This window comes from Gekko japonicus, unplaced genomic scaffold, assembly GCF_001447785.1.
Source record: "Gekko japonicus isolate JY-2015 unplaced genomic scaffold, Gekko_japonicus_V1.1 scaffold2195, whole genome shotgun sequence".
In the NCBI taxonomy this organism is placed as follows: domain Eukaryota; kingdom Metazoa; phylum Chordata; class Lepidosauria; order Squamata; family Gekkonidae; genus Gekko; species Gekko japonicus.
In genome coordinates, this window is record NW_015173739.1 from 72,962 (window position 1) to 98,646 (window position 25,685).

Here is a 25,685-nt window from a genome sequence, read left to right on the forward strand (position 1 = left end):
GGCCATCCAAGGGAAAACTCTATGGTTTTCCCTTGTATGGCCGTGGCCCCGCCCCCAGCGTGCCTGGCGTCCTCCCGTCACTTCCGGGTGACGTGCGCGTGCACCAGACGCCAGCCGGGAGCCCCCCGCTCCCGGCGAAGATCCACTTGGCAACCCTAGTGCAACTAGCACTGTGTGATTTGAGATGTTAATGAAATGGCAGGCGTTTCTCAACCTCTAAAGTTATTTTCCTCGCCCTTCTTTGAATTCTCTCTCAGCCACCGAACTGCTTGTTAAAATGCAAATGCGGTGCTGAAGCTGAGGCCTAACCAAGCAGTCGTGAAGAATCCCTGAGGGATCTCCTGTGGCTTTTAAACATCTTTGCCAAGTGCCACCACACCTGTCAGTGTGGAGCTGTGAGGAAAGAAGCCTTGCCGGTTGAACACGGGATGTCTTGTGTGTGTTGAAGATACACATCCATCAACTGGACTAGAGGCTGACAGGCCTCAGGCAAGGCCTTGATGAAGGGACTACCCTCATTTCCCCAGCCCTTTAAGTGCTACTGGGAATCAATAAATAAATAAAAACCACCAAATCAAGATAAAATTGAGTTGTTCGCTTTGAATGGAATTCAGAGAGACTGATCCTCAGTTTATAAATAACAGTACTTCTGATCAGGGCTTTTTTTGTAGAAAAAGCCCAGCAGGAACTCATTAGCATAGTAGGCCACACCCAACAGCAGAAACTCATTAGCATATTAGGCCACACCCCTGATAGCACAGCTCATTAGCATATTAGGCCACACACCCATGTTACCAGAGGTGTGTTAATCCAGCCACGCCCACCTTTTGCTTCTTATTCTGTTGACCTTGTTTGTTAGAGGCTGACAGGCCTCAGGAAAGCCCTTGATGAAGGAACTACCCTCATGTTCCCAGCCCTTAAAGTGATACTGGGAATCTATAAATAAATAAAAACCACCAAATCAAGATAAAATTGAGTTGTTCGCTTTGAATGGAATTCAGAGAGACTGATCCTCAGTTTATAAATAACAGTACTTCTGATCAGGGCTTTTTTTGTAGAAAAAGCCCAGCAGGAACTCATTAGCATAGTAGGCCACACCCAACAGCAGAAACTCATTAGCAAGGGTTGGCAGATCCAGGTTGGAAAACTCCTGGAGGTTTGGGGGTGGAGTCTGGGGAGGACAGGGACCTCCATGGGGTACAAGGCCATAGAGTCCACCCTTCAAAGTAACCATTTCCTCCAGGGTAACTGATCTCTGTAGTCTGGAGATGAACTGTAATTCCAGGGTATCCCCAGGTCACATCTGGAAGCTGGCATCCCTAACTGGTGCTTAAATATATGAACGTTTTATGCCACTTACTTCCGGGATGCCTCCTGATTAGCAGCTTGCGGATTTCATCATATACCCATATCAAGAAGGCATAAGGCACAGCAACAAACCAATACTGAGCCCTGGAAAAGAGAATATTAGATATTAGCGCTCACTTGAAAATGTTTTATCCAGTTGGTTCAGTGACTGAGATCTCCAGCTTTGCATCTGGCACGGCTAAAATATCCTGTAGTCTCTTCCTCCCGAGTCCTTAAACTATAATTGATTTCATTTGCATAGGCAGTCAGTTTAAAGAGATCTGTTGCAGGCTGTTTTTTATGTGGTTTGATGTCACAGAGGGGGGAAATCACACTGGGCGATTCTGCATCTAGCATTCGCTCCACATTTTCTCGACTGGGAGGAAAAACTGTCGCTCAAAACCACATTTAAATAGCTCAGGGCAATGCCGTACTGACTGCGAAGTCACCCCGGAACGGCCATAAAACAGCCATAAATCTATGCAGAAGGTACAATCAAATCCGATGATCAAAGGAAGCAAAAGTGGCGTGGAGTGTAAAGGCTTCCGTAAAATTCAATGATCAAAGGAAGTAAAACCGGCATGGACTGTGGAGGCTACCATAAAATCTGATGGTCAAAGGAAGTGAAAGCAGCATGGAGTGTGGAGGCTACCATAAAATCTGATGATCAAAGGAAGTGAAAGCAGCAATCAATGCAGAGGGGAATTTCTATTCCTACGTGGGTTTCATAAAACAGCAGAGGGAAAAGCCAATGCAGAATCAGCCACTGTTAACATGCCTTTTACTGTTAACATGCCTTTTAAGGAGGCATTCTCAAATAATATGGAGTGACTCAACACTAGTTTGGGGCTTTATCCAATAGTTTTTAAATTTCTATTCCTACGTGGGTTTCATAAAACAACAGAGGGAAAAGCCAATGCAGAATCAGCCACTGTTAACATGCCCAACTCCTCTCTATATATATGCATTTTAAGGAGCCATTCTCAAATAATATGGAGTGACTCAACACTAGTTTGGGGCTTTATCCAATAGTTTTTACACGACACTACAGTGAAATTTAGGCCAAAAAAAAAAAGAGATTTATGATGCAGAAATGAACAGATTCATAAAAGCTTGCGACTGAGATGGAATTATGTAATAAGAGTCTTTTCCGTTTAGGAACTGTTCCATACCCATGTCTTAAGCTATATCGCTGGTCCCATTCTCAAATGTTTCCTTCTACTCTGCCTACCTCTGTTATGATACATAAACGAAAACCAGAACCTTGCAGGAAAGACACTGAACTCACCGGAGGGGTGTGAAGTTTAAGACAGGAACGCTGCCAAGGCCATAACAAAGAATCAAAGCTATTCCTATCTGGGAGAAGATGCCCACCCAGATGACTTTGTTCCTGCGAGGGGGTAAAAAAGAAAACACATGATTGACATACATGAACAACTCAATGGATTCTTTTTTGTCCTTCTGTGTGCATGCTCAAATATCAGATGATCATTTGTGCCTTCATAATGTGGAAGGTTAGTTCTAAGCACTGCCCCTCTGATTCATCAGCAAAGTTCCTTGCCCTACAGTAGGAGCGATGGTGTATACTTGGCATGGAGAAGAATGGAGAAATGCTATGCTGGGGATTATTAGAAAGGGAATTGAAAACAAATCAGCCAGTCTCATAATGCCCCTGTATAAATCGATGGTGCGACCTGATTTGGAGTACTGTGCACAGTTCTGGTCACCACACCTCAAAAAGGATATTATAGCATTGGAAAAAGTGCAGAAAAGGGCAACTAGAATGATAAATGGGTTGGAACACTTTCCCTAGGAAGAAAGGTTAAAGGGCTTGGGGCTCTTTAGCTTGGAGAAACGATGACTGAGGGGGTACATGATCAAAGGTTTTAAGATTATGCATGGGATAAAGCAGGTTGAGAAAGAAGTACTTTTCTCCCTTTCTCACAATACAAGAACTCGTGGGCACTCCATGAAATTGCTGAGCAGTCGGGTGAGAACAGATAAAAGGAAGTCCTTCTTCACCCAAAGAGTGATTAACACATGGAATTCACTGCCACAGGAGGTGGCGGCGGCTACAAGCATGGACGGCTTCAAGAGGGAATTGAATAGACATATGGAGCAGAGGTCCATCGGTGGCTATTAGCCACAAGGTATAGATAGGAACTCTCAGTCTGGGACAAGTGATGCTCTGTATTCTTGGTGCTTGGGGGGGGGGGGGCAACAGTAGGAGGGCTTCTAGTGTCCTGGCCCCACTGCTGGACCTCCTGATGGCACCTGGTATTTTTGGCCACTGTGTGACATGGAGTGTTGGACTGGATGGGCCATTGGCCTGATCCAACATTGGCTTTTCTTATGTTCTTATGTCTGGGGCAAAGGATGCTTTTTATTCTTGGTGCTTGAGGTGGGGCAACAGTGGGAGGGCTTCTATTGTCCTGGCCCCACTGCTGGACCTCCTGATGGCACCTGGTATTTTTGGCCCCTGTGTAACAGAGTGTTGGACTGGATGGGCCATTGGCCTGATCCAACATTGGCTTCTCTGATGTTCTTATGTACTGTTTTTATGTTTTTGCGTGGATTTTAACTTCTTAAAAATTGTTTTAATGATGTGCGTTGCGTGGGCTGACTTTAATGGTTTTAAAATGGGATTTTATTATAAGAACATGAGAGAAGTGCCCATGTTGGATCAGGCCAGTGGGACAAGTGTTGCTCTGTATTCTTGGTGCTTAGGGTGGGGGGCAACAGTGGGAGGGCTTCTAATGTCCTGGCCCCACTGCTGGACCTCCTGATGGCATCTGGTATTTTTGGCCACTGTGTGACAGAGTGTTGAACTGGATGGGCCATTGGGCTCATCCAACATTGGCTTCTCTTATGCTCTTAATCACAGGCGGCATGGGCTAAGTCATTTCAAATGCCAGGCTCTGCCTGTATTTAAATGGGCCACCTACATGGGACATTCTGCCCGCTGATTCACTGGCCCAAAGAGTGGTTGGCTGGAAGGCAGGAAACTAGGTTTAGATCACAGTCGAAACTTGCACCTCATGGTCTGCAGCTGGGTATTAACTGCCCAGGCAAGGGACCAATCTGACCTCAGCTTCTTGCTCTCACCTATTACCTCCCCACCCCCATATGTGTTCATATGCTGTGAACTTTAGTTGGTTGCCAGTTCATGGAGCCAGGAAGGAATATTACCAGGCCCTTCAAGAGAGACTTGTGTTCCTTTATTTATTTATTTGGTTTTTACCCCGCCCTCCCGGGTAAGGAAGAATGTTTATGTTCATGGCATTTCTCATAACTGATGCTAGGCCATTAGGGAGGGACTGGGGGTGGGCTGGAGGTGAAAGTAGGCAAATGCATTTTATTATCGCCTGACTCATTTGTGTGCCCAAAGTTTCAACTGTCCCTTTGGCCAGGGGTTCTTCTTAGCCCTTCTGGAGATGAGTGTGGGTTTTTTTTCCCCCATCCCGAAACCCAGAGATTGCAGAGAAATTTACCTGAAAAGACCTTGCTGGAAAATAGAATTCCGTCGCGTCTTCCTGATGATCAAGTCGGCCACTTGCTCTATGGTGATGCTGACAAAAAAGGCCGTGTAGCCCGTCCACTCCAAGTACTGCCTCTGGGAGAAAGTCTGAAAACAAATCGTAAATGTAACCCTTCTGTGTCAAGAGCCTGAGGTGAAGGCAGGCTTCCCCGGTTTGTGCGACCCATCAAGCTGAACACAGCCCTGAAGCCATTCACCTGCTAGGTGCCCAACACACTGTTTTCATAGGCCCAGATGGGTAGTCAGGTTTTGTGGGTTTTTTAATCAAGACGGTGGGGGAGTGTTTGATGGATCATATGTTGTGCAAGTTTGCTTTAAAATTCGTGGAGTTGCAGCGCAGTGCCGAAACCGTTTCGAAGCAAAACGAAACTTTCCTGTAACACTAAAGCTGTCCATGTACATGAATGGGACGCTGTTTGTATTTCCACTAGTCTAATAAAGATCGGAAACGAAGCTTGAGTCACTGATGTCCGGTACAGGGCTGAAACAGAGTCCCTGTTCACCATGGCTGCATGATTCATGGAGCCTCAGTTTGTGCCCACACACTAGAGAGCTTTTTAATGAAACTTATTCGTATGTGCAGGGGTCATTTCCTGCAGGAGTGCACAGGAGCGGAGCTCCGGCAGTAAAGAGCCCAGGGGGCGGGCACATGCAACAAGCCTCACATGCAACAAGCTCCAGTTCCTCTGGAGGGCCAACAACAGGGCACAGAGGCCAAGACCTTTATGAGATCACACCAATGGTCCACCTAGTCCAGCATCCTGTCTCACACAGTGGCCAACTAGTTCCTCTAGAGGGCCAACAACAGGGCACAGAGGCCAAGACCTTTATGAGATCACACCAATGGTCCACCTAGTCCAGCATCCTGTCTCACACAGTGGCCAACTAGTTCCTCTAGAGGGCCAACAACAGGGCACAGAGGCCAAGACCTTTATGAGATCACACCAATGCTCCACCAAGTCCAGCATCCTGTCTCACACAGTGGCCAACTAGTTCCTCTAGAGGGCCAACAACAGGGCACAGAGGCCAAGACCTTTATGAGATCACACCAATGGTCCATCGAGTCCAGCATCCTGTCTCACACAGTGGCCAACTAGTTCCTCTAGAGGGCCAACAACAGGGCACAGAGGCCAAGACCTTTATGAGATCACACCAATGGTCCACCTAGTCCAGCATCCTGTCTCACACAGTGGCCAACTAGTTCCTCTAGAGGGCCAACAACAGGGCACAGAGGCCAAGACCTTTATGAGATCACACCAATGGTCCATCTAGTCCAGCATCCTGTCTCACACTGGGTCCAGCCAGTTCCTCTGGAGGGCCAACAACAGGGCAGAGAGGCCGAGGCCTTCCCCTGATGTTGCCTCCTGACTCTGGGATTCAGAGGCTTAGTGCTCCCTGTCATTCCTCCCTTACCATGCCCCTATGTGGATTTAGCTGCCAGCACAAATTCAGCTAAAACACTTCTACCCTATGGGGATATAGTGGCTGTGTTACACACACGCATGAGTGCCATCAAGTTGCAACTGACCTAGGGTGACCCCAGTACAGGGCTTTCAGGCAAGTGAGAAGCAGGGATGGTTGGCCGTTGCCTTCCTCAGCAGAGTATTTTTTGGTGGTCTCCCACCCAACCGCCCCACCCTGCTTAGCTTCCAAGATCTGACGAGATCGGGCTATGCCGTGCCCCCTGCCCTCCCAGCGACTGCCCATGACTATTAACAATCTGCGATCTAACTGAACGAAAACTGCGCTGTACCCATTGTTGTCCATAGCTGTCTTCCAAGTCATCCTGGTGTAGATCTTCCCAGTCAACGCGGATGTGGAGCAGTCGGGAAGGCAGCCAGCCTTGCTCCGCGTACACAGTAAAGTAAGTCAGAAAGGCTCCAATGGACTGCAAGATGCCTGCAAAGTAGAGAAGGAGGAAAAGACGGTTGCGTGTTTATTCAGTGGTAAAGGTAAAGGTTTCCTTTGCTCGAAAGCCAGTCGAATCCGACTCTAGGTTCATCTCCGTTTCCAAGCCAAAGAGCCAGTGCTGTCCAAAGACTTCTCTGTGTGGCCAGCATGACTAAACGCCGAGGCACACGGAACGGTGTTACCTTCCCACCAAAGCGGTACCTATTTATCTACTTGCAGTTTCTTACTTTTGAACTGCTAGGTTGGCAGGAGCTTGGGCCAGAGACGGGAGCTCATTCCATCATGCGGCACTCGGGTCTCAAACTGCTCAAACATACGGTCTGCAGCTGAGCATCTTAACCTCTGAGCCACCATGGCTCCTTTATTTCAGTGGTTAAAAGTAAAGGTAAAGGTTCCCTTGCTCGAAAGCCAGTCAAATCCGACTCTAGGGTTGCGGTGCTCATCTCTGTTTCAAAGCCGAAGAGCCAGCACTGTCCGAAGATGTTTCCGTGGTCATGTGGCCGGCATGACAAAACACCAAGGCGCACAGAACGCTGTTACCTTCCCACCGAAGTGGTACCTATTTATCTACTTGCAATGTCTTGCTTTCGAACTGCTAGGTTGGCAGGAGCTGGAACTAGAGACGGGAGCTCACTCCATCTTGCGGCACCCGGGTCTTGAACTGCTGAACTACTGACCTTCCACAGCCTGCAGTTCAGCGTCTTAACCATTTGAGCCACTGCAGTGCCAATATTTCAGTGGTGGTAGTTGACAAATTCCTGGTTGAATGGTTTTTATCCTAGTTTTACAGAGGGCTTTTTATTCCACCAGGCAGTGAACTGGAAGGCTTAGTGAAGCCTTAAGGTTGGACCAGTGCTCATCTCTCAACAGATCTGAACCGCCACCCGTTCCCGACTTGTATCAAGTTATTCATCATACCTATCTGTAAGTAGGAGTATACGGCAAGCTCCTGGTTGACCAGCCTGTCCTTCTTCTTATGCCGCGGCTTCCTTTTCATGATATCACTTTCAGCTTTCTCGTAGGCGAGTGCAACGGAAGGGATCTGTGAGTGAAATAAATTAGAAAGATACCCTTAAATCCATTGGTAGATTGTAGGGTCCATGCAGTTTTGTTTTTGTTTTCTTTCTCCAAAGACAAAATGGGGGAAAAAGCCAGGCGACTCAGGTAAGCTCATATTTTATCTGATTACTTCATGCTATGAGGAGGATGAGAACTCTGTTGGTTCACCCTTCTCGTAAACGATTATATCTGGGTATCCCCCATGACATGATAGCAGTCCTGAGTAGACAAGAACTGTTAGAAGACGTTTGAGAGACTTTGACTATGACAGCATGCCAACTACGAGAGCATGTCTATTAGAGCCCACAGAGCGGGCCCTTAGCTACAGTGGGGCATTTCGGGGCTAGGTCCCCCGACTTGCTGGCAAGGTCCCCTGACTTCCCATCCAGCCCAGGGTGTCACAACCTTCTCCCCTGGATTAATTTGATTAGCCAGTGCCCCCTAAGAAATCTAAATGCCCCCTGACTTAAAACCCTGGCTACAGCCCTGCCACAACCTTTTCTGTAGGCATTCAGCCTCCAACAACAATGCCAAACTATTTATCTGAGATAATTCTTCCACAGTATAGAAGGGCATTCATGCTAGCATGTCTGAATGCCCTGCCTCCAGCGGTGATGATTTAGTGGGATTTCATACTCAGATGCCAATGTTCCCTCTAAGCTGAGTTAGTGTGAGCTAGCTCACAGTTTTTTAGCCTCTGGTTCACAGATTTTGGCTTTAGCTCAGGAAGGAACGGCTCCAGAGCAAACTAATTTATGCAGCAGCCAAATCACCTGCTCGCAACTTCAATGCCGGTCGCTCACAGAGTAGAATTTTTGCTCACAAGACTCCACAGCTTAGAGGGAGCATTGCTCAGATCGACTCTGTAATTACAGCAGCAGTAAAATTGACTCTGTGGGTCACATTCTGCTGGATTGTCCCACGTTTTCAGCTCTAAGAGATGAACTGATCTCCCCTTTATTTCATCAGGACTTCAGAAGCAAAATCATCCTGGGCTGTTGTCACACGGGCAGGAAAATGCGGGCGGGAAGTGTGGCTGTTTGCCCCGGGGCAAAATAACGCGCAGTTGCGCGAGCAGACATCCTGTGGAGGTCCCGTGGAGGTCCCGTGGTAGGGGGGAGGTGCCGATCACACCACAATCCTGCGGCGCGGCCAAGAAGCAGCACGCCACAGCAAACAGGTGTGTTTTTTTTCTGTACACCGACCTGTGCGCATGCCCCGTTGGGTGCTTGTGCGCTGCATGTGGCAAAATTTCTAGCAGCTGTTGTCAAACCACATGACAACTTTTGCAGTAGTGGCCGTTCAATTCTTCCAAGGTTTATTGTGGAATGAGGGTGTGCGGTTTATGACCCTGGTTGCAAAAACAGTAAGGACAATAAAATAGATTCACCCAGGGGTTGTTTCGTAGAAAAAGAGCTAGGGAAACTCATTAGCATATGCCACACCCCCTGACATCAGGGGCCCGGCGGTGGACCTGCAAGGCCAGCGGGAGTACGAGGAAGCCCCGCCAAGGCCCTCCCTGGCCCCAGGCACTTAAGAGACAAAGACAAACTGCATGTGGCAAAATGTCTAGCAGCTGTTGTCAAATCACATGACAACTTTTGCAGTAGCGGCCGTTCAATTCTTCCATGTTTTCCCGTGGAACGAGGTTTTTTGTGGAATGAGGGTGGGCTGTTTATGACCCTGGTTGCAAAAACAGTAAGGACAATAAAATGGATTCACCCTCCCGTCACGCAAAATATACATCAGGCTGCCAGGCAGGCAGGATTCGGTAAAGAGAAGGCTTTGCCTCCCGGCAGGTAAGAACTCACAATGTCGGTGCCCAGGTCAATAAAAAGGATGGTGATGGTGCCGATCGGCAGAGGGACGCTGGCCATGATGTAGATCAGGAAAGGGCAGAGTTCAGCAATGTTTTTGGTCAAGGTGTAGGCAATGGTTTTCTTCAGATTATCGAAGATCAAGCGACCTGTAGGGCAGAAAGGGCTAACTGTCAAATTGCTTGTGGAAAAGACAAGCGTCTCGTGTTTTTGTGACCTCTACCTACAGTTTTCCCAGTATGTGCCACAGAAGAGTTTCTATTTCAACAATAACAAAGAGTGCAGTCTCAACAAGACATAAGTATAAATATACTTCACATCAATAAAGCAAGACTCATATAGTATACATTCCAATGGAAACCACAGGAAATCTCATATACATTTAATAGTCCAATATTCTTTATCTTCGGAAAAAAGAAGTGCTGCGCCATCAATAAAGTGCTTCTTTAAAGATAGTAGACGGCTGTTATTTATGGTTGTAATCTACAAGCTTTAAAGTGCTTCTGTAGACGAGATATATAAATTGTTTTATGCTCCTTGCTTTCAAGCAGTCACGCGCCTTTAAGTAGTTATAGCCAAATATTTTCAAAGAGTAGAAAGCAACAGTCCATCAGTGGTATTGGCTAGCCTAAATGCCACCGTTTCACCAAGGCTTCTTCACAGATACACAATCACACCTACAACATGAGATCATCTTTACATTTCACAGACAGCATTCATATCTTCAAAAGGGTTTCACTATATTCAGGGCTATTTTGGGGCAGGATCGCACAGGAACGGAGTTCCGGCTGGCTTCAGAGTTGGCCACCCGCACTACAGCCAAAACCTCTGCATGTGCGTGGCTACAGAGGGAAGGCCTGGAGAGCGACCCCCCCTGGCAACTCTGAGGCGGGGGGCGGGGGGGTCCTGGAAGGATTGGGGAGGCATTTAAATGCCTCCCCATGCCTTCCCTGGCCTGTCCAATGGCCGGCTTGCCTGGGTTCCCTCAGCCATGGGATGCCCTGGCAAGCCAATGGAATGCAGTTTAAACTGCCTCCCTCCCCTTCGGGGGTGGGGCTTGCCCAGGCAAGCCAAGGGAAGGGATGGGGGTGTGGTCTAATATGCTAATAAGCTATGCTGTCAGGGGTGTGGCCTATTATGCTAATAGGTTCCTGCTGGGCTTTTTCTACAAAAAAAACCCTGAATATATTCAATACTTACACTTAACTACTACACCAGTTTGGTGTAGTGGTTAAGTGTGCGGACTCTAATCTGGGAGAACCAGGTTTGATTCCCCGCTCCTCCACTCGCAGCTGCTGGATGACCTCGGACAAGCCATAGTTCTGTCAGAGCTGCTTGTGAAAGAGCAGTTTCTGTCAGAGCTCTATCAGCCCCACCCACCTCACAGGGTGTCTGCTGTGGGGAGGGGAAGGGAAAGGAGTTTGTAAGCCGCTCTGAGACTCCTTTGGGTAGTGAAGGGTGGGGTATAAATCCAATCTCTTCTTCTTCTCTTAACTTATGACTTCTTAAGATTGCACTTTTATTATTGTTGAAATACATACTCTTGTTAATATAACCAGGGATTCCCCCCCCCCGTATGATATAAATTTATTCCTGTGAATCCTTATATTGTAAAGAAGAGTTTATGACAGGAAAGGGCTTATTTATTTATTTAAATGCTTGTATCCCTTGGCCAATCCTCTTGGCCAATGCTCCCTCTAAGCTGTGGAGTCTTGTGAGCAAAAATTCTACTTTGTGAGCTACTGGCATTAAAGTTGTGAGCGAATGATTTGGCCTACTGCATAAATTAGTTTGTCCTTCCTGAGCTAGGACAAAAAGCTAGGACAAAAATGTGAGCCAGAGGCTAAAAAAAATGTGCGTAGCTCACACTAACTCAGCTTAGAGGGAACACTGGTTATACGCACTGACCGGGACATTCCTGTCAGCAGTCCGGCAGCTGTGTTCTGGACCACCTGCATAAATTAGTTTGCTCTGGAGCCGTTCCTTCCTGAGCCAGGACAAAAATGTGTGCGCTGGAGGCTAAAAAACTTTGAGCTAGCTCACACTAATTCAGCTTAGAGGGAACACTGCTCTTGGCTCAAATTGGCTTGCAGGGAATAATTAAAACATTACAGATGAGAAACCCAATCAAAAACAAACAACCCCATAGACCTCCCTTCACCAAGATGCCTGCAGTCCATACCCCGTCAGAAGCCGTGGTAAAGAAAGAACAAGCTATGCAGCACCTCTTAAACAAGGGGACTCCCCTCGTGCCTTCAGGGAGCTCATTTCACAATGTGGGGGACAAGATGGAAATGGCCCAGGCTGTGGTCGGTCCCGGGTGGGCACCCCGGGGGGGGGTAACAGCCAGCAGTTTGCCGTGTGACTTCTGTAGTTGGTACGTGATAGCACAGGCAAGGAGACCGTTCTTCAGATATGAGGGACCCAGGCCATGAAGGCCGATTCTGCATTTGCATTTTTAAATCATTTTCGTGCTGCTGCGACGCCGTCTTTCCCTTTGCTTGTTTGAATGTTGTTTGGAGAAGATTCTTTTAAAGCAGTGGGGAGGTGCCATGACAGTGGAGCCGCCCCCGAAAGGACGATAAACATATGTGGACATGCAAATTTGTGTCAGCGCACTGTTGAGGTGTGAAAATGACACCAAATGTAGACAGCTTTTTTGAAGACGGGAGTCAAAAGGCTGGGACACCGGTGGGAAAGACAAATGCAGATTCCGGGGAAGGAAGGAAGGTTCAAGCAGAAAACGAGCTGCGCTAGGGGGAGACCTCTACCCTTTCTTCTTGCTTTCTGGGCAAGCAATAATGGGACTCACAACGATGGGTTTCAATTAAGGGCAGGAAGGTACCGGCTGGATATTAGGAAAGGCTTTTTGACAGTGAAGGTTGTTCATCAGGGGAATCAGCTGCCTAGGGATGAGGAGGTGAGCTCCCCCTCCCTGGCCGTCTTCAAGCAGCGGCTGGACAAACCCTTGTCGGGGATGCTCCAGGCTGGTCCTGCACTGAGCAGGGGGTTGGACTAGATGGCCTCTATGGACCCCTCCAACTCTGTGATTCTAGGATTCTATCAGCTGTTTGGCCTGCTCTTCTATTTTTAGGGATCTGCCTGCATAGGGGGGATGCTCTAAAATAGGAACCGCCATGATCCTCCATCTATAGTCTGATTATGTCCTCACCTTATCCCCACCACATTCTCTTGCATGTGACAACAAAACTGTAGAGAGGGGTTTCTTAGAAGATTTCAAGTCAGTTACTAATCAGCAGATGAAAAGATAGGGGTGGTGGGCGGGGTTCACTTTGAGCGCCCGAGACCCAACGAAGACTGCAGCAGGAGACACGGCAGGAAACCGTGTGTCTGAAAGCATCGTTTAAAGAGGTCGTTTGCTTGTATGTGCATCCTGCCTATGTTTATTTATGCAAAGGGTGAACACATGAAGCTGCCTTCTACTGACTCGGACCCTGGGTCCATCAAAGTCACTCTTGTCTACTCAGATGGGCAGTGGCTCTCCAGGGTCTCAGCCTGAGGTCTTTCACATCACCTCCTGCCTGGTCCTTTTTAACGGGAGATGCTGGGGATTGAACCTGGAACCTTCTGCCTACCAAGCAGATGCTCTGCCACTGAGCTACAGCCCCACTTCATGGCTCTCCAGGGTCTCAGGCTGAGGTCTTTCACATCACCTACTGCCTGGTCCTTTTTAACGGGAGATGCTGGGGATTGAACCTGGGACCTTCTGCATGCCAAGCGGATGCCCTACCATGGACCCACAGCCCCTCCCATATACAAGATACACAGTCATCTGCAGATGAACGAAAACTGCCCTTGAGTCTGCTCAAATTGTGTCAGCCCGCTGCCTGCCTGTGTGATATGCATTCATATACCACTCCTGTGCCTCCATATACATTACTTAAACTTTACGAATCAGGGTCAAGCCATCTTCTTACCTTCCTCCACCCCAGTAACAATAGAAGCAAAGTTGTCATCCAGCAAGACCATGTCAGCAGCATTCTTAGCTGCGTCAGAACCCGCAATACCCATAGCGATTCCGATGTCCGCTTTCTTCAAAGCCGGGGAGTCGTTGACGCCATCTCCTGTCACTGCCACTACAGCATTCTGGAAAATATAAGGGACAAGGGCTATTGTACACACTGTTCCCAGTTTGGTGTAGTGGTTAGGAGCATGGACTATAATCTGGGAGAACCGGGTTTGAACATAAGAACATCAGAGAAGCCAATGTTGGGTCAGGCCAATGGCCCATCCAGTCCAGCACTCTGTCACACAGGGGCCATCAGAAGGTCCACCAGTGGGGCCAGGATACTAAAAGCCCTCCCACTGTTGCCCCCTCCCCGCAAGCACCAAGAATACAGAACATCACTTGCCCCAGACCGAGAGTTCCTATCTATACCTTGTGGTTAATATTCACTGATGGACCAGCTGCTGGTGTGACCTTGAGTCAGTTACAAGTTCTTTCAGAGCTGTTCTCTCAAGAGCAGTCCTCGAAAGAGCTCTCTCAGCCCCACCTACCTCACAGGGTCTCTGTTGTGGGGAAGGGAAAGGAAGGGAAAGGAGATTGTAATCTGCTCTGAGACTCCTTTGGGTAGTGAAGGGCGGGGTATAAATCCAGTCTCTTCTTCTTCCAACACCCCTTCCCTTGTTTCAATTAAAGCTCTGTTATACTGATCTCCTAAAAATAGCTCCAGATTATTCCAGGTAGTGATTACACTCTTATTTATGACGGGAGGTGGGCAGCCTGGGAGGCGTAAGCATTTCATCAACGCTGTGAGAATTTCAGTCCTGGCTACCTAATAAGGTTTCCCATGGCTTGTCTGGCAACAGATCCCATCTTTCTGCCTGAAGGGAAATCTCCTGTGTCACTTACTGGAATGAAAACAGAATTCCACTCTTGCTCTGTCATTACTACAGTAATAAATAAATAAATCATTTCCTGCTAGATAGATCGAGATGGATAACCGTGTTAGTCTGTCTCTCGCAGTGGACGAGAGTAAGAGTCCAGGAGCACCTGAATAACAAACAAAATTTGTAGCAAGGGATGAGCTTTCATGAATCAGTGAGCACTGCTTCAGCGAGCAGTGTCTCACGAAAGCTAGTACCCTGCCACAAACGTTGTTCGTCTTTAAGGTGTTCCCGGACTTTTGCTCTTTTCTGTCTTTTCCTGCTGCAATTTGCTATTTGTTACAGGGCAAAACCTCCCTTATCCAAACAGTCTCAAAATATCCAACATATTCAGATAATGAAGTAGTACCTGCGAAGGGTCACATTGACCAATCGGATCACAACTTGCAAAGCTGGGAATGTCTAAAAACCAGTGTTCCCTCTAAGCTGAGTTAGTGTGAGCTAGCTCACAGTTTTCTAGCCCCCGGCTCACACATTTTTGTCTTAGCACAGGAGGGATGGCTCCAGAGCAAACGAACCGATGCAGTAGCCAAATCACTCACTCACAGCTTTAATGCCAGTAGCTCCCCAAAGTCGGATTTTTGCTCACAAGACTCCACAGCTTAGAGGGAGCATTGATAATAACCAAGAACCAGACAGTGGAGGTTCTCTAGTACTAAAGAAGACTCTTTCCTTAAATTCCTAAATTGATGCAGTGACACCTGTTTCTTGCTCACATTGACTGGATTTAAGCAGGAAGCAAAAGGCCCCGATGAGTCGCAAAGTCATGCAGCTGGTCCTGTTAGCAATCATCAAAGTGCCTCGTGTAATGTGAGTGCGTTTAGTGTGTTGTGAGCTGAATTAAGCCATCAGAGAGAAAACCTGATTAAGACAAGTGCTGCCTATCTTGTCCGTGGGGAGTTAATGTAATGAGTAGATATAAATAACACTGTGCCAAAGAGCTTACTGGCTGTGGTTACTAAATATAGAGTGTGTACATACACGTCTTTTTTTTCCCCCTGTTCTTCATCTGTTAAAGAGCTAAACATTATTCTTGAGATAAGTGTTAGAATGCAAAATATATTTGAGACATTTTAAAAATAGGGCAAACGAACACAGAAATGAATCCCTTTCCAAGCAGCATTAAAACCGGAAATCCGAGAAACCTGCTGAGAAAGTTAAGATGAATAAGAGAATTCTTCCCTTTCGCTCGTTTCGGATAGTCTTTGTTGTTATAGACGTTTTCCGTGTGAAACTTCAGTGTGGAAAAGACCATCACAGTGCAGACAAATGAACATGTTTCTAGCCCTGACCTGGATAGCCCAGGCAAGCCCAATCTTGTCAGATCTTGGAAGCTAAGCAGGGTCGACCCTGGGAAATATTTGGATGGGAGACCTCCAAAGAATACCAGGGCCTGGGAAGCAGAGGCAAGCTATCAAGCCACTTCTCTGAACATCCTCCATGCCCCAGTAGGAGCCACCAGAGGTCCCCATGACTTCCAGGCACAGACACACTCACACACACACACACACAAAATGCAACCCCACCGCCACCAAGGTGTACATGTTTCTAATCTCATTAGTCACTAACCTGTCTCTGGCACCCTTCCACTATGATCAGTTTTTGCTGGGGCGAAGTGCGGGCAAAGACAATTTCCGAGTGGTTGAGCAGGATCTCATCCAGCTGTTCAGAAGCCATGTCCTTCAGCTCCATTCCGTTAATTACAGCCGCCCTGGCTTCTCTGCAATAGCCGTAGGTGATTACAATTAAAATGTACAGCACGGAGTATGAGATTCAGATACGAGAAAGTTCATATATCTACATTAGAAAATGCGCATTAAAGATATGAGGCCATTCATATCTTGACATCAGGAAATGGGCATTAAAGATACAGCAGGTGTACAACAAAGCATAGTAAGGACACCTCAGCACTTATATCCTTAGGATTAGGATACAGTGGAGGATAATTCAGTCTAAGAAAGAAACTTTCGCTAGTGGTGAGAGAAAATGAGTAGAACGGATATACTGGATTGATGGCTTCCAGATTCTGGCTGTGACATTTAAGTAATTGGGTCCTCTTTGGAACCCACAGACTGAATGTATTGCCTTAAGTAATTAAGGAAGCAAGGCCAGAATTCAGTGAAAATTGTCTACATGGGGAGGGGGAGGATTCAATAGGAACAAGAAGTCTAATTAATAACTTTAGAGCATCTTATAGGGATGGTGGCTCAAGTGGTTAAGACGCTGAACTGCAGGCTGTGGAAGGTCAGTAGTTCAGTGGTTTGAGACCTGGGTGCCGCAAGACGGAGTGAGCTCCCGTCTCTAGTTCCAGCTCCTGCCAACCTAGCGGTTCGAAAGCAAGAAATTGCAAGTAGATAAATAGGGACCACTTCGGTGGGAAGGTAACAGCGTTCCGTGCGCCTCGACGTTTAGTCATGCCGGCCACATGACCACGGAAACGTCTTCGGACAGCGCTGGCTCTTCGGCTTTGAAACGGAGATGAGCACCGCAACCCTAGAGTCGGATTCGACTGGCTTTCGAGCAAGGGAACCTTTACCTTTTTATAGGGACGCCAGTCTGGAATTGCAGCTCATCTTCAGACTACAGAGCTCAGCTCCCCTGGAGAAAATGATTGCTTTGGAGGGTGGACTCCATGGCATTTTACCCCGCTGATGCCCTTGTCCTCCCCAGGCGCCATCCCCAAATCTCTAGGAGTTTCCTAGCCTGGATCTGGCAACCCTACGCCCTCCATCCCCCACCATGGCCGGGGGGGGGGGGCTGGCAACCCCAAAAGCATGGATTGTGCCAAATTACAAGATCAAGGCTAAGTTCAAAGAAGACATGGAACAGACTCGGAACGGCCTGGTTGTGGTATTTCCATTCACACTGCAGCGAATGAAGCGGGAGGATGCCGTGGAGGAAGCGCAAGGAAGCATTCGCACTGTTGGCGCGCCCCTGGCGGGCTGTTAGCGGCTGTTTCTGCGGTCCGCTGCATGCGCCTGTGTGCATGGGCGCCAGCCGCGGAAACAGCCAGAGCCTCTTACCAATGACTGCGGGTTGTTCCCGCCTTAGCAGCGCTTGCGTTCACATGTCAGGCAACCGGAATCAACCCACTCTACACACGGTTTGCTACCCCTTTCACCTGGTACTTTTTAAACTCGGGAGGGAAGCGGCACAAGATGGCTTGAGTGTGGCTGGGGGACGCCTAACAGATGTGCCTGGGTGAACCCGCCTCTTTAATGGGGAGCACCCGCCTCTTTAATCCGCTACTGAACCATTTGGCTGCCGGGCCAAACTGCCAGTCTGAACTTGGCCCAATTTTATATTTTAAAAAGTTACTAACTAGATTAAGAAGGGGCAGTTTTCATTCTTGAAATCTTGCATTGTCCTTACCTTTTGTCCACCTGCTCGACAGGAATGTTCAGGCGCTTAGCAATGTCTTCCACAGTCTCACTGGTGGCTGAAATGATGCCAACGCTTTTGGCAATAGCTTTGGCTGTGATTGGATGATCACCAGTGACCATAATCACCTGAAGAGGGGACAGATGTGCAGATCACATAAGTAACACAAATGATCCAAATTATACATTTGGTGGCACTCCATTGCTCCTGATTTTTAAAAAAAATTGTTCTCAATGCATTTAGATGTACAGGATCTGTTCTTCGTGTACATGGGCTTTTTTGGAATGGATCAGAAACCTTTTGCATTAAGGAGAACAGCCGTATATAAAGGCTTCCTATTAACAGTCTTTTTTAAAAAAAATGTGTATGTTTGCCAACATATCCTGGCAAATATCCTAAGTTCTTTGATTTAATTTTTATTTTAAAATCTGGGTACAATATTTGGGAATTTAAAATTGTCAAATAGTCTGATTGTAGCTGGATCCTGAATGCGTTCATTCATGTTTGGATCATTTGTCGTTGTTCCTTGTTTAAATTTTTAGTTTAAATTTCTAGTTCCAGATTTTAAGTTGTAATAATGATCAGTAGCAGGCCATTCTTAAAACAACACGGGCAGAATCCTAGTCACCAAGATACAGGAGGAATTCTGGCAACAGCAATGCATGGTGCAGTATGTTGCTATTGGTCCTTTGAAATCCAACCGTTTCAAGCGGCTCTTAGAAGATTTACCTTGATCCCAGCACTCCGGCACTTCATGACGGCATCTGGCACTGTAGATCTAGGGGGATCGATCATTGACATCAGCCCAATGAAGCAAAGGTTGGATGTAGGAAAGTTCATGGAATCAGTGTCAAAGGGATAGGTGTCTGGAAATTCTTGCTCCGGGAGGTACAAGTGACAGAAGCCTAGAGTTAAAACATTGAAATCATTGGTGACACTCCAATAGTAGGCATTCCATCATTTATATTGTATTGTAAGTTCGGTATTAGATGGCATTGATAAACTAATCTGATCATCAATTTGAAGTTTCTCCCCCCCACCACCTTTTACTCCTTTTATTCAATTTTTCAATCATTTCGATCATTTCAATCAAAGTCTAAATTAAAGAATATGGATACATATCTGGCACAACATTTTGTTGAAAGGAATCATAATTATGCTGACTTTAATTACACTGTAGTAGAAACTTTGGAAGACAAAGGAAGGTTTGGAATTCAAAAAATACTCCCAAGAAGATAAGCTTTTTATATACACGCTATGGGAACTTTGCAACCAAGAGGATTGAATTCAGAATGAGATCTCTCATGTTTTTTTGTGAATTTGTTATTTAGTTTCCTGTAAAATTGCCAGATAGTATATTTTTTAAAAATGAGAGAAAGAAAGGACACCTTTTGCCTTAAATATAGGCTTCAGAAACACAGCTGCAACTAATTAAGACCATATTTTCATTCTTAGGAGGACGGAGGTAGTGAGGCATAGTCTGGGGCAGTGTTCCCTCTAAGCTGAGTTAGTGTGAGCTAGCTCACAGGTTTTTAGCCTCCAGCTCACACATTTTTGTCTTAGCTCAGGAAGGATGGCTCCAGAACAAACTGATTTATGCAGTAGCCAAATCGCTCGCTCACAACTTTAATGCCAGTAGCTCACAAAGTAGAATTTTTGCTCACAAGACTCCACAGCTTAGAGGGAACATTGGTCTGGGGTCCATTTGACTTTGGCGGCGGCAGCAGCAGCAGCATGCTTGGAAATAAGTGTGGAGGCCTTGCCCAAATAGATTAATAGAAAAGTAGTAAGTATATTACAGGGGAAATCCTAAATGAGTGTTGGGCCAACAATTAATGTTATAGTGACTAATGTTAATGTATTTTCAGAATCAACGAAAGTGTCAACTTGAATGTAAGATTCCTATATAGGGTAAGGTGGATTTACTTATCAATTTCTATACTCATTTTGTTTTATAATTTCAATGGACTGTCACTGGAATTCTTTGTTTATAGATTTGTTCCCGAGGAAAGACTAAAGGTCTGAAACACTTAAATATCCGGGAAAAGTGTTGGAAAGAGAGACACGGATTGATTGAATTTGGAGCAGTGAATTTGGAGCAGACTGCTTTTGAGAATACAAGACTGTTAGAGGGCTATAGAGGGATATAGACTGAGAGTCTGGAGCCGTCTGCTATGTGGAATCTTATGGACCTTTGTATTTCTCTATGAAGGAATACGTGGTTGTTGGGGTTTTTTATTACCAGACACTAAATGATGTTATGGCTTTAATCTAGTCTCTTTTGTTATTGTATTGTTCTGTGGGCATCTAGCACACATCTGTATATTTTTTTCATACCAGACTGTCTTGGGATTGTGTGTTATTCTTGTGGATTGTTTATAGCAGCTAGTTGGCATATGGTGTCGCTAGAAGAATGAGAGCAGTAATCGTGGAGGTCCCTAGTTCAGCTATCCATGGTCAGCCACAAACTCACACGGTGGCCTTCGGCATCCCCCCCAGCCTAACTTTCAAGACTGATGTAAGAATCACTGTGATAATATCCATGCATTGCTTTGGATACTGAAAGCCAGGGCTATTTTTAGTCAGGAACGCACAGGAATGGAGTTCCGGCTGGCTCCCAAATTGGCCACACCAAGCAGGAACTCATTAGCATAATAGGCAACACCCAACAGTAGAAACTCATTCCGATTGGCTACAATTAGGGGTGTGTGGCCTAACATGCAAAAAGCCCTGGGTTTTGACAACAAACAAGGATCCCTGCCACACAGCAGGGAAAACACCGGCCAAAGTGCAGCTAATTAGAGCCGCACCAAAATAGAGACGCTGCGGGGGGATCCCACGGATCCCCTTAGCCGCGGTGCCGTTGCTCGTGCTTTTTCTACAAAAAGAGCCCTGGGCCGCACACCCCAAGCAATAGAGCCATACACACAAGAGGCTGGAGGGTTATGTACGCAGATACAGCATGACCATTATTCCTATGGACACAGTGGAAGATAATATTTATTTTTTTAAACTCAGGTTTGAATTCCTTGAACGTTGCATTGCCCTCAATGCAAGTTCCTTTGCGACAGATCTGCTCACCCAGTACTCTTTCTCCCATGCCTCCCAGTTCCATGTACGCCGTCTGAAAGGCCTCTGCTTTCTCTGCGTCAAGCGGCTCCTCTTTTCCGTCGATCATAATGGTACTGCATCGCTCCAAAATCCTTTCCGGGGCCCCTTTCATCACCAGCAGGAAGCGTTTGTCGTTGGGGTCATCGGTCTCATGGATAGAGAGCTGGATGCCATGAAGATGCAACAGTTGAAACGCACTGCCTTTCAGTATCACGCGCACTCATTCTATACATCAGTCTCTCTAAGGAATAAAGCTCACCTGAAATTTGTTTGTAGAATTAAAGGGAATCTCAGCCACTTTTCTATTTCTTTTCCGGATTTCCAGCACGTCACCCAAGACAACTTCAGAAAACTTCAGCAGGGCTGTTTCTGAGGCATCTCCCACCACAATTCTCTGAGGACGGTTTTTAAAAAGTGGGTTTCAGTAACAGTTATATGATATCCAAAGCACTAACATGCATGATTTGCGTTATATGCACTGCACCAAAGTACTGTAACTTTAACAGAAGATGTGTGATCAGGCGTGTGTGATCGGATGTGTGATCGGACCAGAAACAACAGGTTGAAATTAAATCAAAAGAGTTTTCAGCTAAACGTTAGGAAGAACTTCCTGAAATTTAGAGCAGTTTCTCAATGGAACAGGCTTCCTCAGGAGGTGGTGGGCTCTCCTTCTTTGGAGGTTTTCAAACAGAGGCTAAATGGCCATCTGACAGCAATGCTGACTCTGTGAACTTAGGCAGATCACGAGAGGGAGGGCAGGAATGGTTGCCTCCGTGCTTAGTTCTTGTGGCCAGTGTTCCCTCTAAGCTGAGCTAGTGTGAGCTAGCTCACTTTTTTTAGCCTCCGGCTCACACATTTTTGCCTTAGCTCAGGAAGGATGGCTCCAGAGCAAACTAATTTATGCAGCAGCCCAATTGCTCACTCACAACTTTAATGCCGGTAGCTCACAAAGTAGAATTTTTGCTCACAAGACTCCACAGCTTAGAGGGAGCCTTGCTTGTGGCCCTTTCTTACACGCCCAAGAAAATGCAAATTGCCACTCTAAATTTTTTGTCATCTTCTGGGCATGAAACAGGGGCCACTGGGGGTGGGGGAGGGGCTTTTGTGATTTTCCCATCTTGTGGAGGGGGTGGACTAGATGACCCTAGAGGTCCCTTTCAACTCTATGAGTCTATGAAATGGCTGCTTTTCTATTTCTTTTCCTAAGGGACATTCACTTTATAATGCCAAGGTTCTAGAGAACATACCCATATGGGAGTGAGTGGAAGCCATGAGAGATCTGTTGCTCTAATGAGTTCTAAATTCTCTCTTAACACTGTTGTTTTTATTTAATATCTGATGTAACTAAATTGCACTGTAATGATTTCCTTGGGAGTAGCACAGAACACTAGTGTAAAATAAATTAATTTAAAAGCTTGAGCTACCACCCTTTTTCTATTACGTTGTTTCTCCATAAAATATGCTTGGCCTATGAGAACTCTCACTTCATCTTTGTTTGAATCCCAGACTCTTAATTGGTAGGTGGTTTAAAATTCTTTCCCTTGAGCTGCACACATTCCTGACAATGCAAGTAAAGAATGTTGCAAGAAAACAAGAAGGTCATGTGACATATTTCCTTGGACCAAACTGTGTTTGGGAAAGGTTATGAGTGATTGCCTGAAAAATGGCAGTGTGTAACTAGAAAACCTATGGGTGCTTATAGGGATGCCAGCCTCCAGGTGGGACCTGGGAATCCCCCAGAATTACAGCTCATCTCCAAACTACAGAGATCAGTTCCCCCTGGAGAAAGTGGATGCTTTGGAGGGTGGGCTTTGTGGCATTGTACCCCACTGAGGTCCCTGTCCTCCCCTGGCTCCATCCCCAAATCTCCATGAGCTACCCAACCCAGATCTGGCAACCAGTGTTCCCTCTAAGCTGAGTTAGTGTGCGTTAGCTCAGAATTTTTTAGCCTCCAGCTCACACATTTTTGCCTTCGCTCAGGAAGGACGGCTCCAGAGCAAACTAACTTATGCAGGAGCCAAATGGCTCGCTCACAACTTGAATGCCCGTAGCTCACAAAGTAGAATTTTTGCTCACAGGACTCCACAGCTTAGAGGGAGCTTCGCTGGCAACCCCACCCTCCCATTCCCCTCTGGTGACCTGGTAACCCTATTTCACTAACACGTTTTGGACCAAGGAAGGTATCGCAGCACTTATATCCTCATTCTAGAGGGACAGCGGGAAAGTATAAGCAAGTCTCGGGTGTCGTAAAAGGAAGTACCCTTTCTGAACAACAGCAAAGAAAACCGCAATCCGGATCAATCCTCAGTTTTCAGGAAATAGGTTGACAAAGTAGTCCTTACCTTCATGATAGGTACATCTTCCTGGCCTGGCCTGAATTCCGCCCGGTTACAAAGGCTTACAATCTTCGACAGAGCTGCCCACGTGCCGGACGTTTGATCGAAAGTCTGAGCTGGAAAGAGAGTGGCGAAGTGCTGTAGCACGTTGTCGGATGGCGTTGCCAACCTCAAGGCAAGGCCTGGAGTCCTTTCGTAAGTACAACTGATCTGCAAAGATCTGCTCCCCTGCAGGAAATGGCAGCTCCAGAGAGCGGGCTCCACGGCACCGTATCCCTACTGAGTTCCCTCTCCTCCCCGAAACTGTGCCCTCCCCAGACACCACCCCAAGTGTACAGGAGTTTCTCAATTTGGAGATGGCAACCCTAATTTCAAAAGAGAGCACTCCCAAGTCCTGAAACAGAGGAACGGGGGCATCCCCACCCCACCCCACCCGACAACATACTCCACAGCCTCTTTTTTATTTACTTGATTGGTTTTCACTGGTGTCAGCCGAATAGATCTGCTGGTCGAACCAAAGATGGGCGACCGTCATCCTGTTTTGTGTAAGGGTTCCTGTCTTGTCAGAGCAGATGATGGAGGTGGAGCCCAGGGTTTCCACGGCTTCCAAGTTCTTCACCAGGCAGTTCTTTTTGGCCATTCTCTTGGCAGTCAAAGACAAGCTTACCTAATAGTTTGGAGAAAATCACAACCCTTATTAATCAGCCTGTGAGTCAGGTAATGCTTACATCATTCAGGGAACTGCAGGTAAAGGTTTCCCTTGCTCGAAAGCTGGTTGAATCTGACTCTAGGGGGCGGTGCTCATCTCCGTTTCCAAGCTGAAGAGCCAGCACTGTCCGAAGACTTCTCTGTGGCCATGTGGCCGGCATGACTTAACGCCAAGGCACACAGAACGTTGTTACCTTTCCACCAAAACAGTCCCTTTTTATCTACTTGCAATTTCTTGCTTTCAAACTGCTGGGTTGGCAGGAGCTGGGGCCAGAGACGGGAGCTCACTCCGTCACACAGCACTCGGGTATCGAACTGCCGAACTATAGACCTTCCGGTCTTCAGCTCAGTGTACTAACCTCTGAGCCTTTGCAGCCTCTCAGGGAACTACAACCTGTTTCTATTCCTGAAAATTACACATGCCCAGATTCCGTCCATTATACCCATATACAACTTAACCCAGTGTAAGTGACATAAGCTGAATTACTGTCGAGTTACAATATGATCGGAATCCATTGTTTTAGTTGGCATGAAGGTGGACTATAGAATTTAGCAATGCCATGAAAACACTATAAAACTTAATAAACCTAAAAAGAGTGGATTGCAAAGTTAGAAAACAATGCAGTCAAAATGAGAAATGCATACACTAAAAACAGTGCCATAAACTATTCTTACCTATTCTCCAGAGCAATTCACATTTTAGTACCGCCCTGTTCTTTTTATAGAAATGCTTTCCTGGATTTCCGTTATGGTCGTATGATTGTAAAAACAGTATGTCAGGTGTGCTTGAGCTGGTGTAAATGCTACTGGTGAAGAAATTACCTCACATGTACCCTTCATAAAATACAGTTCGAAGAACTAAAGATGCATCAGTAGCAAAAATTGGGGGGCTTCTAAATGGCATGACGTTATCTATTATTTACATTATGAAGAGAAGGAGGAATGTCTGCTAAAAAGAAGCAGAAAAAGTGGCTACTTCTGCTAAAAAGTAGGCATGTTGCAGACAGAAATGGGGTGGCTCTCCGTTTTACACTTTCAAACCACGGAGGTGGTTTCGTTCAAGTCCCAAGTAGGTAGTGCCCTGCCAACTATTGCCGTTTCTGCATTGCTTTGGATCAGGGCTATTTTTGGGCAGGAACGCACAGGAACGGAGTTCCGGCTGGCTTCCAAGTTGGCCACGCCCAGCAGGAACTCATTAGCATAGTAGGCCACACCTAACAGCAGAAACTCATTAGGATTGGCTACATTAGGGGTGTGTGGCCTAATATGCAAAGGAGTTCCTGCTACAAAAAAGCCCTGGGTTTTGACAACAAACAAGGTAAACAGAATAACAAGCAAAAGGTGGGTGTGGCTGGATAACCACACTTCTGGTAACATGGGGGTGCGGCCTAATGTGCTAATGAGCTGTGCTGTCAGGGGTGTGCCCTAATATGCTAATGAGTTTCTGCTGTTGGGTGTGGCCTATTATGCTAATGAGTTCCTGCTGGGCTTTTTCTACAAAAAGAGCCCTGCGGGAAGGCACCTTAAAATGCCCATTCAGTCTATGATCTTCAGATGAACATCCTATAA

The 25,685-nt window shown here is 46.6% G+C and overlaps 1 protein-coding gene across 1 annotated transcript in view; it reads right to left on the bottom strand.

Annotated features, from left to right (window-relative positions):
• Positions 1-25,685, bottom strand: part of ATP12A (ATPase, H+/K+ transporting, nongastric, alpha polypeptide) — a 48,143-nt gene that overhangs the window by 1,844 nt on the left and 20,614 nt on the right. Inside the window, exons 9-22 of the mRNA XM_015423442.1 lie at positions 23,877-24,075; positions 23,415-23,524; positions 21,332-21,466; positions 21,043-21,235; positions 18,691-18,866; positions 17,953-18,089; positions 16,150-16,300; positions 13,611-13,779; positions 9,667-9,821; positions 7,715-7,838; positions 6,639-6,784; positions 4,839-4,972; positions 2,636-2,737; positions 1,361-1,452 (exon numbers count right to left, since the gene is read on the bottom strand). Coding sequence (XP_015278928.1) covers positions 1,361-1,452; positions 2,636-2,737; positions 4,839-4,972; positions 6,639-6,784; positions 7,715-7,838; positions 9,667-9,821; positions 13,611-13,779; positions 16,150-16,300; positions 17,953-18,089; positions 18,691-18,866; positions 21,043-21,235; positions 21,332-21,466; positions 23,415-23,524; positions 23,877-24,075 — 2,023 coding nt within the window. The remainder of the gene's footprint in view (positions 1-1,360; positions 1,453-2,635; positions 2,738-4,838; positions 4,973-6,638; positions 6,785-7,714; positions 7,839-9,666; positions 9,822-13,610; positions 13,780-16,149; positions 16,301-17,952; positions 18,090-18,690; positions 18,867-21,042; positions 21,236-21,331; positions 21,467-23,414; positions 23,525-23,876; positions 24,076-25,685) is intronic.